The sequence below is a fragment of the Aythya marila genome (genome assembly GCF_965140915.1).
Source record: "Aythya marila genome assembly, chromosome: 4".
Lineage (NCBI taxonomy): Eukaryota > Metazoa > Chordata > Aves > Anseriformes > Anatidae > Aythya > Aythya marila.
The window spans coordinates 146175-161599 of record NC_139045.1 but is presented as its reverse complement, the minus strand read 5'-3'; the positions used below and the strand labels follow the sequence as shown (position 1 = coordinate 161599).

The following is a 15425-nucleotide window of genomic DNA, read 5'->3' as shown; positions in this document are numbered from 1 at the left end:
CCTGGTAGATACATAGCTTTCAAATGAGGGGGAGATTACAAAGTAAGAGACATTTTAAAATTTCTCCTTGTTGTTCCTTTCCCAACCGTCTTGCAACCCCAGAGATAGCATGCCCTTGTCAATTGATTGCCACTGAGATGTTTAATGTTGTTACTAGTTGACTGTGGATGAAATACAGTTGTACAGGTCAGTATTTCATTATTAGCTGGAACAAACTAGGAGGCCACATCCACAAATCATGGAATAGCACTGGTCCTCTCCACCAGTTGCTCTGTATTCATGACCTGTAACTGATAACTACAAGAGTTTTTGGCACCTGGCCACTATGGAGGGAGTAAGCTAATCCTGTGATGGGGTGCAAATTAGGTAGTTTAGCGTGCTGCTATACATAGAATGATACTTTGCCGTGCAAATTTTGCTTTTTTGTATACCTCAATATAGCATTATATTAATTGCTTAATAGAGCATTATATTAAATGTTAGGCTACTTGCTATAATATACTAATTATATCTGGCTCTATGTGACTACATTCAATAGCTGGTAATAGAATTCTAACATGGTAGATAGAAAATGCCCATACAATTCTTGCTACCATTATATATATATATGCCAGCATCTTATCCATATGTACATTTTATCCATACATTTGTCTAAGTGTTGTCTGACAATCTTACTGATTTGAATTCATTGGGTATCCACTTGAGAACAAAACAGCATTAATTAATAGTCTGAGGCATATTTTCACAAGCTGAAGAAGGAGGGGGAAAGGACACCAGGTTTTGAGGTAGCAGTATTGATTTAAAAAAACAAACAACAACAAAAAAAAACACAACAGTGACAGTCAGAAAGGACCATGGTTTTAGAAGAATGAGGCAGCCTTATTGTTCAGTGTTTTTAAGCATAGAACTCGCACATTCTCGTCTGGTATTTCTATATACACCTTCATGTTTGAAAGCCACTTCTGATCTTTGCATTTACCTTCTGGATAGTGCTCTTCACTAACTTTTACCATATGGTGTCAGGCTACTATGCATTACATACCAATCATTTGTATGTCCCTGGTTTGCAAATTGCTTGCCTGAATTTCTAATCTATCTGCTTGCTTTTGATGGTACCCCGGCACTCTCAGTGACTTCACTAAGATTTTCTGAATTTTTATCCCTTACAGCTTCACTATATTCATAGTAGTCCTAGTGGCTCTGGTTCTGCTAATCCTCCTGTAGTCAGCACTGTCTATGCCTATATTGGCACACCACCTGCACAGCGCCAGCTCTCTTCGTTGGTGTGGCGTTTGGGCCCTACACATTTCCTGGAGGATGTTTTGCCTGCCCCAGGTGTTAGCACCATTTATGAGCTGGGACCAAATTATGTTGGAAGCTTTCAAGCAGTATACGTACCGTGTAAGTACAATGGTAACATGTAACTTGATCCAACTTAGTTAAGTCTTTTGCATGCATATTGACAGAAGAAGTGAGAAAAAAGAATACGCAATAGCAGAGAGGCAAAGCTGTTCATGTGAAGAAGATTAGCTGTTATTGAAGGGGATGATATAAATCCAAATTACCATTGTAACATACTTTTCTGGTGGTTCTGATACTGAGGTATGATAGAAGTGCTGGTATTCCTCACCTGGGTTTTAAACTAGTTAGAAAACTTAAACACTGTTATTATTCATGCTCTATATTGTATTTATCTGTAAAAAAGTGAAATTGGAAAGGCATTTGAACTTGTCAGTTTTTATTATAGCACTCATGCTTATTTACACATCTGCCAATTGTTCTGTGCTTTAAACACAGCTGTCTTGAAATAAATTGTTTGTAGGGCCTAGATCAGTCAACTGAGGGGTGAGGGGAAAAAGAAACAGGAGGGATTATAGTGCAGCAGATAATCTTAAATCATGTATTTGGAAAAATTCTGGTTGATTTCATTACAATTTGTAAGTATTCTTATTTGAAACTTAAGGTATTGTAATGCAAAAAGGTATGGAAATGTGCAACTGGGGCAATAGATTCTTGAATGACTCTGGTAAGATGAGCTGTCACAATCAAGATTTTCCTGTTCTGTAGTGTTCCCTGTCTTTCTGTGCAGTTGACATTTTTCTCCTCACCAATATCAGTATACATTCATTGCTTTATGTAGATATCACTAGACCTTTAATGGAGACACAGAAAAGGGGAACATATCAAGTTGTCTTGTTTTTGGGTTGTGTTTTCCTTTGAGCACCTTCATGCTTTCTAGCTCTTCCAGTGAGAAACCATCCCCAACTCAAGGAAGGAAGTGCAGAGTGCTAAGAAACAAAGTATGTCAAGAGAACACACAGTTGTAGCATTAATGGTGAATGTTTTCCTCAGAGTGGTGATGGAAAAAAATTGCAAGTATAGATAGTGTTGAGGCAGCGAAAGACCAAAGTATTCAGGACAAGTAGATGGTTCTCCTTGCATATCCTGAATCAGAAAGTGTGGGAATGGCATTAAGTTGTGTGCAGATTTGTGTTTGCGCTGGCTTTTTTGACAGATAGTCAAACCTACCAAGTAAGTCTGGGTTTACTTACCTGCTAGTCGTTTACTATTTCTCCCAGAATGCACATTGGATCTGTGCAAGTTGTAATTAGCAAACCACATCACTAAGCTCTACATCTAAACGTCTTTTAAAGACCTCCAGGAATGGTGACTGAACCGCTTCCCTGGGCAGCCCATCCCAATGCCTAACAACCCTCTCGGTAAAGAAGTTCTTCCTAATATCCAACCTAAATCTTCTGTAGCACAACTTTAGCCCATTCCCTCTTGTTCCTATCACTGGGCACGTGGGAGAACACACCAAAGGAGCCTCCTTTAAGGTACCTGTAGAGAGCAATAAGGTCACCCCTGAGCCTCCTCTTCACCAGGCTGAACAACCCCAGCTCCCTCAGCCCCTCCTCGTAAGACTTGTTCTCCAGACCCCTCACCAGCTTCGTTGCCCTTCTCTGGACTCGCTCAAACACCTCCATGTCCTTCTTGTAGCGAGGGGCCCAAAACTGAACACAGTACTCGAGGTGCGGCCTCACCAGAGCTGAGTACAGGTGGACAATTGCTTTCCTAGACCTGCTGGCCACACTGCTTCTGATACAAGCCAGGATGCTGTTGGCCTTCCTGGCCACCTGAGCACACTGCTGGCTCATATTCAGCCGACTATCAACCAATATTCCCAGGTCCTTCTCTGCCAGGCAGCTCTCCAACCACTCATCTCCCAGCCTGTAGCTCTGCTTGGGGTTGTTGTGCCCCAGGTGCAGGACCCGGCACTTGGCCTTGTTGAACTTCATACAGCTGACCTCAGCCCATCGGTGCAGCCTACCCAGATCCTCCTGCAGAGCCTTCCTACCCTCGAGCAGATCGACACATGCACCTAACTTGGTGTCATCTGCAATCTTACTGAGGGTGCACTCGATCCCCTCACCCAGATCATCAATAAAGATATTAAAAAGAACTGGCCCCAGTACTGAGCCCTGGGGAATGCCACTAGTGACCGGTCTCCAACTGGATTTGACTCCATTCACCACAACTCTTTGGGCCCGGCTACCCAGCCAGTTTCTAACCCAACGAAGCGTACGGCAGTCCAAGCAACAAGCAGCTAATTTCTTTAGGAGAATGTTGTGCAAAACGGTGTCAAAAGCCTTACTGAAGTCAAGGTAGACCACATCCACAGCCTTTCCCACATCCACTAAGCGCGTCACTTTGTCATAGAAGGAGATCAGGTTCATCAAACAGGACCTGCCTTTCATAAACCCATGCTGACTGGGCCTGATTGCCTGGTTGCCCTGCAAGTGCTGCGTGATGACACTCAAGATAATCTGCTCCATGAGCTTCCCTGGCACTGATATCAAACTGACAGGCCTATAGTTTCCTGTGTATACCCTCTGGCCCTTCTTGTAGATGGGCATCTCGTTTGCTAGCCGCCAGTCGACTGGGACCTCCCCCAATAGCCAGGACTGTTGATAAATGATGGAGAGTGGCTTGGCCAACTCTTCCCCCAGTTCTCGCAGTACCCTCAGGTGGATCCTATCCAGCCCCATCGACATGCATACATTCAAGTGCTGTAGCAGGTCACCAACCATTTCATCGTGGATTGAGAGCCACATTCTGCTCCCTGTCCACTTTCCAAGGAAATTATATCTGACTTCCTAGTTGCCTGTGCTGTACTTGTTTCAAAAGTTCTCTCCCCTATTTCAGTAAGCAAGATTGCCATCTTCTGAGAATTTCTTTTGTCTTTAAACTAAGAAGTTAAAAAGCCAATACTCGTCAGGCCTTGTAAAGAGCCTTCAAAGAGCAGTTAGTTCAGGAGAATAGATTACTTCATTTGTTTGCTGAAATGCGGCAGTGTTCTCAGGGCATCCCTGTGAACAGAAGATTTTATTAGGATTTCATTTTTTAGGAAACTGAGACATTTGGAATTCACTCAAGTGAGACTTAACAGAGATGCGAAAAGTATTGAAAAATTGTGTAGACCCCCATTTTTGTCACTTATTTTGGTGTTAGATGAGGAAACTTCACGCTTTTTCAATTTTATTAATATATTTCACTGGTGTTGGAGACACCTTTTGACTTGGAATGATGATGTAGAAGCAAGCAAATCTCTTTGTGAAGCTTTCTGGTGCTATGTCATATGCACTAAGTATTGTACACCACCGTCGCTTGTAGTATTTGCAGTGCCTCACAAGAAGCCTTCGGTCTGGGAGCAGTAGATTTAAAAAGAAAAAAAAAGATAGGGTTATACCTCTCTGCAATGCCTGATCCTTTTGATCTTTATTCACTCTTGTATCTCTTGTACCATTTTCTATATGCAGTTTGCTTAGCAAATCATTGTATAAAGCCTGTTGTCACACGCAAATGGACCAAATAATATCATGTTTATTGAGTAGTCCCTTTCACTTCCACCTGAAGAATGGCAAAGTAAGCAGCCCTTAGGCTGGACACTAATCTAGAATAGGAGTAATGTTGCCAAAAATTCAGATGAGGAAGAGTTGTGTCTTTTACTTCTTGGCCAAGCCACAAGCTGCCAGTTGCCATTATGTGTTAGTATAGAAGAACTTATTGAAAGGAGAAGGTTTTTTTATGTTGTCTTTTAACTTTAATAGTAGACATGTATGCCATCAGCAGACTTGAACGCCATCATGTTAGTTTTGCCTGTGGTGAACAAATACACAAAAGCAGTATCAAATCTCAGATGTCTATAAAAGCTCTCTTCTGTGCATGTTCTGAAATGTAACTTCCAAATTTTACTGTTAAAACTGAAAATAAGTTCCTTTTTTAAAATGAGTTTTTATTCTGTCTTTAAGGCAAAGATTCCAAATGTGAGGGAAACAACCCATCTCCAGTATCTTTAGTACCTGAAGAGAAGGTCTCTTTTGGTCTCTATGCTCTCTCGGTTTCTTCATTTACAGTTGCAAAAATAAGGAAAGTTTACAACAAGTTGGATAGTAAAGCCATTGCTAAACAGGTACGTTGGAAAATGAGTTGGTTGGTGTATGACTTTTCAAGTCAGTTTACTCATAGAAACTAGGAAAAGTGATGTACTTGTCAGAGTTGCCTACAATGACTTAAATCTTTAAAAAGAAGTGGGGGGCAGAGTGGTGAGATTGTAGATGTATTCTTGTTCTTCAAATTACTAGTAGTGATGTAGCTTGCCTTCTTTTGGAGGTGTTACGTCTTTTTAATGTAGATAGCAGGTACTAAGATGATATAGTTGAACAATACTTACTGAACTGCAGTTGCAGATGAACAAAACTGATAGCTTAGTCTTCCGACTGTGATTCAGTTTTGGAAATCTCTGTGTTGGTTTATGTTTTTCGTTTAAGTAAGGAACCATCTGGATTTTTTATTTTAATTAGATTAATCATCCTTAAACTTTGGAGAGTCCGGATTTCACTGTAGAGAATGTACTAATGACTACAGCATAGTTTAATTCTATTTTGTGTTACTCACTCTATCACAGGAAGAAAATAGGTTGAGTTCAGGCTCATACAGGAAAAAAATCTTTCCTTCATCCTCCTTTTTTTTTTTTTTTTCTTATTCATTAAAGCTGGCAATTTCTTCTCATGAAAATGCCACACCTGTGAAGCTGGTACATAACTCAGCAGGGCACTTGAATGGACCTGCACGCTCCATTGGTGCAGCTTTGATAGGATATTTGGGTGAGTTGAGTATCTGAGAATTATTAGGTTTAAACATCATTAAGTACTTGTCAATAAGAACTTAGTACCAGAAGATGAATCATGTAAATGATCAATGTGATTCTTCTGGTACATTGTTAAATTGATTTTACATTTTTATACTTTATTGACATACCGTTCATCTTTTTTCTTTTTACTGATATGGGATGCTTGTTTCTGTTTATGTAAGTACTGTTGTGGAAATGCACTTAATTGATTTTAGTTCATAAATTATTTTCCAATGTAAAATTTCCATCACCTCTCCTTCTGAGGTGTCATGATACAGTGATATTGTTTTAATAAATTAAGCGGGGTAGACTGCAAAGTATTTGCTTGAACTCCCAATTAATTTATACCAGAATAAGACTTGATTTTAATTAATATATTTCCACTGCCTGTGCTCAGGAGTAAGAACATTTGTCCCCAAGCCTGTTGCCACTATACTGCAGTACATTGGTGGAGCTGCTGCTATTTTAGGACTTGTAGCCATGGCTTCAGATGTAGAAGGATTGTATGCAGCTGTGAAGGCATTAGTCTGCGTGGTAAAAAGCAATCCACTAGCCAGCAAAGAAATGGAAAGAATCAGAGGTTATCAGGTATGTAAGAAATGTCTTTAAACAGACCAGGCTAATTGAATTTCATTGTCTGTGCTCTCAAGTCCCATTGGAATGTGTCATGGTAACCTGAGTTTCTGCTCTTAAGTTTGCTGAGGTCTCGGCTCAGAACATAGATGAGTTATTTAGGATAGCGTTCAAGGAACAGGGTGGAAAGTTTTTCTATGTATCTGTGTCTATTGAGCTGCTCTGCTGAATCTGACTCTTCATTAATAGCAAGGAAGAGCACAACTTAATGGTACTACCCTGTTAATGTGAGCCCGCAGCTCCAAGCCTTTGGAGCTTCTGTCTCAGTGGTCTACCAGCAAGAGAGAAGGATTTGGACACATCAAGGAAACCAAACAAGCAGACTCCTAGAATTGTTATTCTGAGGAGATTGCACAGACTTCATAATTAGTGGTGGTGTTCACTTGCCAACTTAACACCTGTTAAATCTCCATTGGGGTGAAGAAAGTACATTCAGTTATGCAAAAGAGTTATTCAACTGACTTGAAAAAGGTGTTCTCATGACCAGTGAACTTTGTTTCTCATGAAGATGACTTTATTGAAAGTGAAAATTTGTCGTGTGGTTTAGGCAGCATATTTACAAACTTTGTAATGCTAATGGCTACATATAGTTATGTTGAAACCTAATATTCTGTTTAGCCTGTTGTGGACCTTGACTTTGAACAAAAAAATCTAGACAATGTTTCTTGCATAGTAAATGATCTGTGGATCATCACAAAACTTATATTCTGCTTCTATTGACCTCAGCAAATAGCACAGTCTGGGGAAGAGTCATGGAAAATTGTATGTTTTTTACTTGTTGTTTTGAAGTGGATGGTGAAGTTGAGCAGAGCAAGCCAGCATTTAGCTCATGCCCTTGGCTTTTTTGACAAGTAGCAAGGATCTGAGTTTTGTTCTGTTTTGTTTTTCTAGTGTGTCGCTTAATGGGACAGAAAGTTGGGGTTATTCAGATCTATCTAGTGATGGATACTTTTCTTCAGTGACAGAGTACCTCTCATTTGTATTTATGGTGCTCCAGAGGTGCAGACTGGTCTATTGAAGACTGCCGTATCCGCATGTGTCTTGCTTTCCAGGAACACACATGTGAGCCTGTATCACATGCTGCCTTAAGCTGTGGGTAACTACCAGAGAGCTGATAGGTGCATGTGCCTAACTATCAGGGCCTAGATACCATCTGCAGTTTAGAACAGAAACTTTATCATGACCTGGAGGGGATCCTGGGTACACTCTTGTTCTAATCAACTGTAATGCCATTTTCAAGCTTTTTCACCAAAAATTTCAAGCATCAGAGGTAATTTATGGGCCTTCTCAAAAGAGATGCAGCCATTCCACCCATGCTTCATTATGCGTAGATTACGTGCTTGCAATTTAATAGGGTAATAGTTCCGTATCTGTTTATTTGTTCAAGTTGCTGGCGATGCTGTTAAAGAAGAAACGATCCCTTCTGAACAGTCACATACTTCATCTCACCTTTTCCTTGGTGGGAACTGTTGACAGTGGGCATGAGACCTCCATTATTCCAAATTCTATTGCCTTCCAGGATCTGCTCTGTGATTTTGAGGTATGTGAAGCTATGCAGAGAAGTCCTCATGATACTGGCTAATGAGTACTTGAGTAAACTGACAACATGCATTAAATACTGAGCAACAGCAGATGAGGTTGTTATCCTGCAAACTTACTATTCTGTATATTGTACAGAACAGAAGCTCAGCAGCAAGATTATTGGTAATTTTTCTTGCTGAAATGGCTTGAGTCATTCTACAAGCCATTAATGTGTACCAAGCATGTTCATGTTTTTTGTTGTTCTAGACGTTTTTTAGTTTTCTATTCCACAGTAATTTCCTTTAACTGTGTGTTCTACTGCAGTAAATACATTAAGGTGTGAAAGATGCACTGAAAGTAACAGTAGGAGGTAGATTTTTCAAAATAGCACATGGGAATCACTTCATCATGTGTCTCCTGCAATGTTAATAATAAGGTAGTTAAAAATCTGCTTGCACAGCCTATTGAAATATTGAAGTGTTCTTGTTTTAAACTGGGGAAAGTAGACAAGTTCAAAATGAAATGCTAGTGTAAAAGAGGCTGATTGACAGTGTTAATGCAGAGAACTCACCATTTGATGTTTGTCCCTTTTTTATTATCTGTATCTGACACAGACTGAGTGAAACTGTTGTGATTCTCATACACTTCAAATAAACAAAAGATACAACTACAAGATATTAATGACACGTGTCCATTTTTCACAAATGGCTCTAAAACGCGGGATTATTTATTTTACTGTTTTTATATATGCATTTAAGTATGTAAAAGCACTCCTGGAGTCTTTAAAGTGTCCTCCCTCTGAAAAAATGCCTGCCATCTAGTATAGCCTTCATATTAACAAAATCAAATGGCCTTGTTAACTTTGAGAGTTTAGAAGACTTGAACACAACTGAAAAAACTATTGCCAAGATTGGTAATACACTACAATTACAGCATAAAAATCAGGAAATGAAAACTGCTCAAGTTTCTTCTTTTTTTTGATAAAGAACATTGAAACTAGAAATAAGTTAATGCTGTTTAAACAATAATTCTTCAGTATTAAAAAAAAAAAAAACAAAAAACTATTCTTAAACAAATCTTTTAAATAACAATGGTTTCTTTGTGCTTGCTATTAATGAGCAGAAGTAAATGTACATCTAGTAGAAGTTCTTACATGTACCTGATGTAGTATTTGTGGTAGAGGTGTTAAGTTGGATGAACAGTTTAGGAGAGAGAACACACACACACACACGTTAAGGCAAGTCATATGTCTGTGATTCATTAGGAAGATTTTTTTGAGAAGCATCAGGAAGTCACACTTTCTGACTTGTGTTTTTATAATTCCCATTTTTCAATTTTATGTATTTAGAAAGCAGTGAACCAAACATTTCATTAAAATTGGATAAATTAGGTGTTCTTAATCTTATGCTAAGCATGGTAAAGGAAAGATTGTTTTGATCATTTTAGATAATATTTAAAGAACGGCAAAAGCAAGGAAACTTTCATTTCAGACTATCTTACACACCTGAACACAAATATTAATTATACTTTCTTCAATAGCAAGCCAATTTTAAGATTTTAAATTATAACTTGGCGTTTTCTGACTTGATGTATTTTATTACTACTTTTGAATAATAGTTTGGGGTGCTGTTTTTTTCTTTGTGTGTGTGTGTTGTTTTTTTTGTTTTTTTTTTTTTTTTGCTAGTAGATCTAAATTGTTGAAAATGCTGTGCAGAAATTTCTGGGTAAAGATTAAAATGGATGAAACAAAACACCACACAAAACAAAAATCAGGGAACGCCTTGAGTTCAGTGCTGGCAGAAGACAGTCAATTTCACAAAGAGAATCTTTGCTTCAGCCAAATCATCATATTGGTCCCATTCAGCATTTCACATCAGTGCTGTAAATCTCTAATAATTCCTTTGGAGCTAGTGGCATTGTACCACCTCTTTAAAGAAGAATTCCAGAAAGTGATAAACATTTTTGTCTATAACTCTAACATTCTACTGTAATAAATTTATGGAGACTATCAATGGGTACCGATGTGTGTTTCTTTAGTCTTTGCTAGTATGTTTAACAGACAAGTGAATTTGAAGAAGGAACAATTGAGAGGCTTGCAATCAGGCCAGGTAAATAGTAACATAGGCAACAAGTTTTACTCTATTCAAGCTTTTCATAACTTTCACTGTATGAAGCTCAAATGTCACCTCTGAATTTTGAACTGGATTTGTGTGCCAAACTTAATGTTGTTTATTTATTTCAGGTCTGGCTTCATGCACCCTATGAGCTTCATCTGTCATTATTTGAGCACTTCATCGAACTTCTCACAGAGTCCAGGTATAAGTTGATGCCGGTGTACTGGTGAGATTTCCAGGATTAGGTAATATTTAGAGGGAGCTCTAGTTTTCAAATGACACCTCCTTCCTTCCTTCCTTCCTTCAGTGAAGCAGCGAAGAATGCTAAGTTAATGAGGGAATTCCAACTTATCCCAAGACTGCTCTTGACTCTTCGAGATACGTCTCTGTCCCAGCCTACTATTGCTGCAATTAGTAATGTGCTGAGCTTTTTGCTTCAAGGCTTCCCCAGCAGCTACGACTTGCTCAGGTAGCCCACACCTATGTTAATTCTGGCTTATGTGTTCTTACTATGTTGCTGACCTTGGTTAAAAGTACTTAGCGACAATACTATTGTGGAGTACCTAATGTCAAATGTTTATGTACTGAATATTTTATTTTAAGTGACTGAGTGCATAGGTATAATAGTTTTGGTAATGCCTTGATTTCTCTATTAAATTCAGTTTATATCTCAACTAATACAACTGAATGATTAAACTGGCGTAGTGTTTTTCAGGCAGGTAGCATTAATGCTATCCATTGTTGGTGTGACATACTGAACACTTTTAAATACTGATTTTTATTTCAGGTGGAATATGAGAATACTTCAGTTAAAATGCAGTTTTGATTACTCTCTCTCACTAAAGGCTAATTTAAAGATGTTTTTTCTAAATTATGACTACAGAAAAATATTTAAGATTGTCAGTTATAGTACTATTAATTATGACTGAAAATTACATTAATAGTTGCAACTCATACACACAGGAGTATTTGAATTCCTTTTAAACAAGTTAAACTCATTGATAACTTAATTTTTTCATCTCCTGTTTGATTATAATGGAAATGAATAAAATATTGCCAGGCTTAGATACTCCTTGTGTATGAATGGGTCATAATTTCAGGTTCTTATGTTAAGTACAATTAAAGGTTTTTGAAAGCATCAGAGAGTAATTCAAGAATAAACAGTGTAGATGTTGTGCTTAAACTACGATGGAATAGATTCTACAATACAAATCTGAGTGTTCTGACATAACTTCTTTTGCTTCCTGGAAATAAAAATGAAACATATTTTACAACTTGAGATAAGTTACCGTAACTAAGGACGTGTTGAGGATTTTTCCAGAACAAAGAGGAATGTATTCAGTCTCCTTTCTTTTCATAGTATATCATCATCTTGTTCTTGAAAACCATGACCTTGTTATATCACCTGTAGCTGTAGACGTGAATGTTATACCAGATGAATGATTTTTTGGGATGTAATACTTGTTCGGCTGTAAAAGTTGAAGAACAATGTTTTGTTCTGTTCTTTAACTTGTGGTGTTCATTTTACTAGGACTTGGAGGTATCTCCACATTTGCTTTCTTGAATTTCAGAGTTGTCAAGTCCTGTAACTACAGACTTGTCTGCCAAGACTCTATTAATTACTGTACATTACTTCAGTTTTGGGCGAGTAACTTTAGACTGAGGCTATTTTTATCAGCTTTTAGGTGTTGGAAAGTTGATGTTTTTGGATAATGCCCTTTCACTAGTGTTGTGATTTTACATTAGATGGAAATTATTCATAGATATGAGTTCATCTGTCATATCAATGCATGATGTTATTTCTGTGTGTGTCAAGGTTTGGACAGTTCATCTCTTCCACTTTACCTACGTTTGCAGTCTGTGAGAAGTTTGTAGTCATGGAAATAAACAATGAAGAAAAGTTTGACAGCGGTAAGTCATTGCATGCCTTAGAAGCAGTAGAAGAGAAATAGTTTATGATCTCTTCTGTACTTAAATACTTAAAATGTACAACAGTATCATTAACAGCAATGCATTTTAGTTATAATATGGCTGCCAGGTTAACTGTGGAACTTGAGATTTGTGTATTGCATGCAAAGCGGTGCAAAACTAATGCGCTCTTATTTGTTTTCCTTCACTTAATACTGAATGTTGTCCTTCTGCTTCACCCACTTGTTCTTTCCTATCAGTTTTGCATCTCAGTTTTGTTATGGGGAGGGAAAAAAAGAAAAGAGAATGGTTTGGTAGGTGCATCTGGTAGGTGTGCCCTCCACATGTGGAGAAATGGGAAAAACAATTCACGCAGTGTAAGGTGTTTTTTTCCTCCTTAAATATATATATATATATAATATGTATGTATATATATCCGTACTTCAAGAGTATTTCTGTTTATTTTTTGAGAACATTTCTAACCTTTTTCTTTAAGGGAAAGAAGCTTTTACAGTTGTGGATTTGATTAGTCTCCCCTAGTCCAAATGATTTAACCCAGCAGTGGATTTGAACCAAATAACTCAAGTGGGTGCTCTAAGATGCTAAGTTTCTGCATCTCTTGCAATGCAGGTAGGCAGGGACCAGAGAGAAGAACAGGGTTTCTGTTGCACAGTTAGCTTGATTCATGTTGTTTCCTGAAGAACAAGGTTAGGTGATCTGCACATTTATCATTCACATGTCTCTCCTTTTTCTGAACACTTTCTGTCATTGCATTCTCAGAGATGATGAAATTCCAACAACTTCTTCAGTAAAAAACAATGTCTTGGGTATAGGAGAGAGATCCAAATTCATGTTCCCTCTACAGGCTGGCCATATTATTTTTTTTTTCTAAGCTAAGCAGAGCTTGTGCTGCTTTTTGTCTACCAGGGACACTAGAGAACCATGGGGAGAAAGGCACACTGTGTCAGGAGTGCTAAGGGAAGCTTGAGGCAAAGGACAGTAGATTTATAGGTTATTGGTCTTGATCAGTTATGCTGTATTGCTGCCTTTGAAGATGCTTTGTTTTCTTGTCTGTGACTTAGGCACAGATCTCTGGCCCAGTATGTGTCCATTTATCTGTCTTCCTTTTTTGCGTGTTTCCGCTTGAGTAGTAATTTTTTTTTTAACATTGTGGAAAACCTGCTCCTCCTTACATAAAGTAAGGTACTAGTAGAGGGATTTAAAGAATAGCAGTGAAGTTAACCTTGAGCTGTGTGTATTAGCACATTTTGGAAGAAGTGTGTTTGACTGATAAGGGGTTTCGGGTTCTGACTTGATTGAAAAGGAAATTAATTGTTCTTCCATTTCTTACATTTTGTATAAGCCAGAAAATGTTAGCTTTATTTTATTTTATTTTATTTTATTTTATTTTATTTATTTTTTATTTTTTTATTTATTTTTTATTTTATTTTATTTTATTTTATTTTATTTATTTTTTATTTTTTTATTTATATTTTATTTTATTTTATTTTATTTTATTTTATTATTTTATTTTATTTTATTTTATTTTATTTTATCCCAGATTGCATAATGTTTAGCCAACTGTTTGGAGTTTTTATGAATCCCCTTTTTTCCACACCCTTTCCTTTGTCAGTTTTTATGCATCTGCCTGCCAGGAACCAACTGGCTTAGCTAATGTGGACCGCCTCAGTTTAGATAACTGTCTGTGCTATCCTTCTGCCCATCTTTCAAATCGACCAAATGCTGTGTGACAACGATAATGGGGCACCAAACATTCCTTGGCAGTGTGCGCCAGGTCAAGCATAGCAAGCTGTCCACAATAGAGCATGGCTTTTTCTTGACCTGAGTAGGAACATATCGAGTTTACTTGTGTATGGAATTTATGAATAGCATTTAAATGGTTGGAGTTCTAAAAAAAAAATTTTTTGCTTAATTCTTTTTTTTTAATTCACATTAATTTTGCTTAACTTTTTTTGTACTTGATGTCTAGGAACAGAAGATGATTTTGGAGGACTTGTTTCAGCTAACCTTATTCTCCTGCGGAACAGGCTTTTAGATATACTCCTGAAACTTCTATATACATCTAAAGAGAAGACAGCTGTTAATTTGCAGTAAGTACAAAAAACTTTAGATCTAGAAACGATATTATGTTTTTAATTTCAAAGGAGAGAATTATACGGTCCACACTCTATTCACTAGTTAAATTGTGTAATTTCATAGGAACTGTTGAAGCATTTACACAGATTTTTTTTTTTCCCCTTTATTAGGGCTTGTGAAGAACTGGTCAAGACCCTGGGTTTTGATTGGATTATGATGTTCATGGAAGAACATCTGCATTCCACCACGGTCACAGCTGCCATGCGAATTCTTGTGGTCTTGTTGAGTAATCAGTCCATCCTTATTAAATTTAAGGAAGGTCTCAGTGGTGGAGGCTGGCTTGATCAGACGGATTCAGTCTTGACCAATAAGATTGGTACTGTGCTAGGTACAGTATGAAAACTCTCAGATGGATACATCCTTTCTGTTACTGTTGTTTCTGCTCTGATCAGATGATGTTGCCCTTCATTTTCCTTAGAATTAAGAGTTAGATTTGCTAAGCAAAAGAGAGCAACTGCCCTTCAGCTGACATTGCACAGATATTGTTACAGTTCAGTCTTAGCTTTTTGTCTGCACAAAGCCTGCATAGCTGAACTGCAATTGGTGTCATGTCACCATCAATGTATAGTTAAGTAAGCCCCATGGGCAGGCACATAACGACCTAAATGCTAAGGCAGCATAGCATCACACGTGTTGTTGCAAGGTGCTACACGCAAACTAATTAAGAAAAATGTAATTGTTACATTAGTCATAGTATCATGCAGTTTTAAATCTGTGCTGCTTTGTCTAGTGAATTCTGTGCCAGTAGATACACCAGTTGGGATTTGTTCTTCCTTGGGAATTTGTGTGTGCAAAGCATCATCTCAGTCCTTCATTTCCTCTGCCTAGCTTGCTCTCGTGATTTCCTGGGCTCATGTTGGCCCCCTTGGCCCTTATTAAGGATTTTCTTTGTGGATTCT

The 15425-nt window shown here is 37.9% G+C and overlaps 1 protein-coding gene across 11 annotated transcripts in view; it reads left to right on the top strand.

Moving 5' to 3' along the window:
* Positions 1 to 15425, top strand: part of WDFY3 (WD repeat and FYVE domain containing 3) — a 194109-nt gene that overhangs the window by 126673 nt on the left and 52011 nt on the right. For 10 of the 11 annotated variants that reach the window (XM_082759312.1, XM_082759316.1, XM_082759315.1 and 7 more), the window contains 10 exons: positions 1170 to 1401; positions 5313 to 5473; positions 6056 to 6167; positions 6591 to 6781; positions 8214 to 8366; positions 10590 to 10663; positions 10769 to 10930; positions 12278 to 12372; positions 14360 to 14480; positions 14637 to 14854. In XM_082759312.1, the coding sequence (XP_082615438.1) occupies positions 1170 to 1401; positions 5313 to 5473; positions 6056 to 6167; positions 6591 to 6781; positions 8214 to 8366; positions 10590 to 10663; positions 10769 to 10930; positions 12278 to 12372; positions 14360 to 14480; positions 14637 to 14854 (1519 nt within the window). The remainder of the gene's footprint in view (positions 1 to 1169; positions 1402 to 5312; positions 5474 to 6055; positions 6168 to 6590; positions 6782 to 8213; positions 8367 to 10589; positions 10664 to 10768; positions 10931 to 12277; positions 12373 to 14359; positions 14481 to 14636; positions 14855 to 15425) is intronic. The other variant, XM_082759314.1, reaches the window with a different exon arrangement.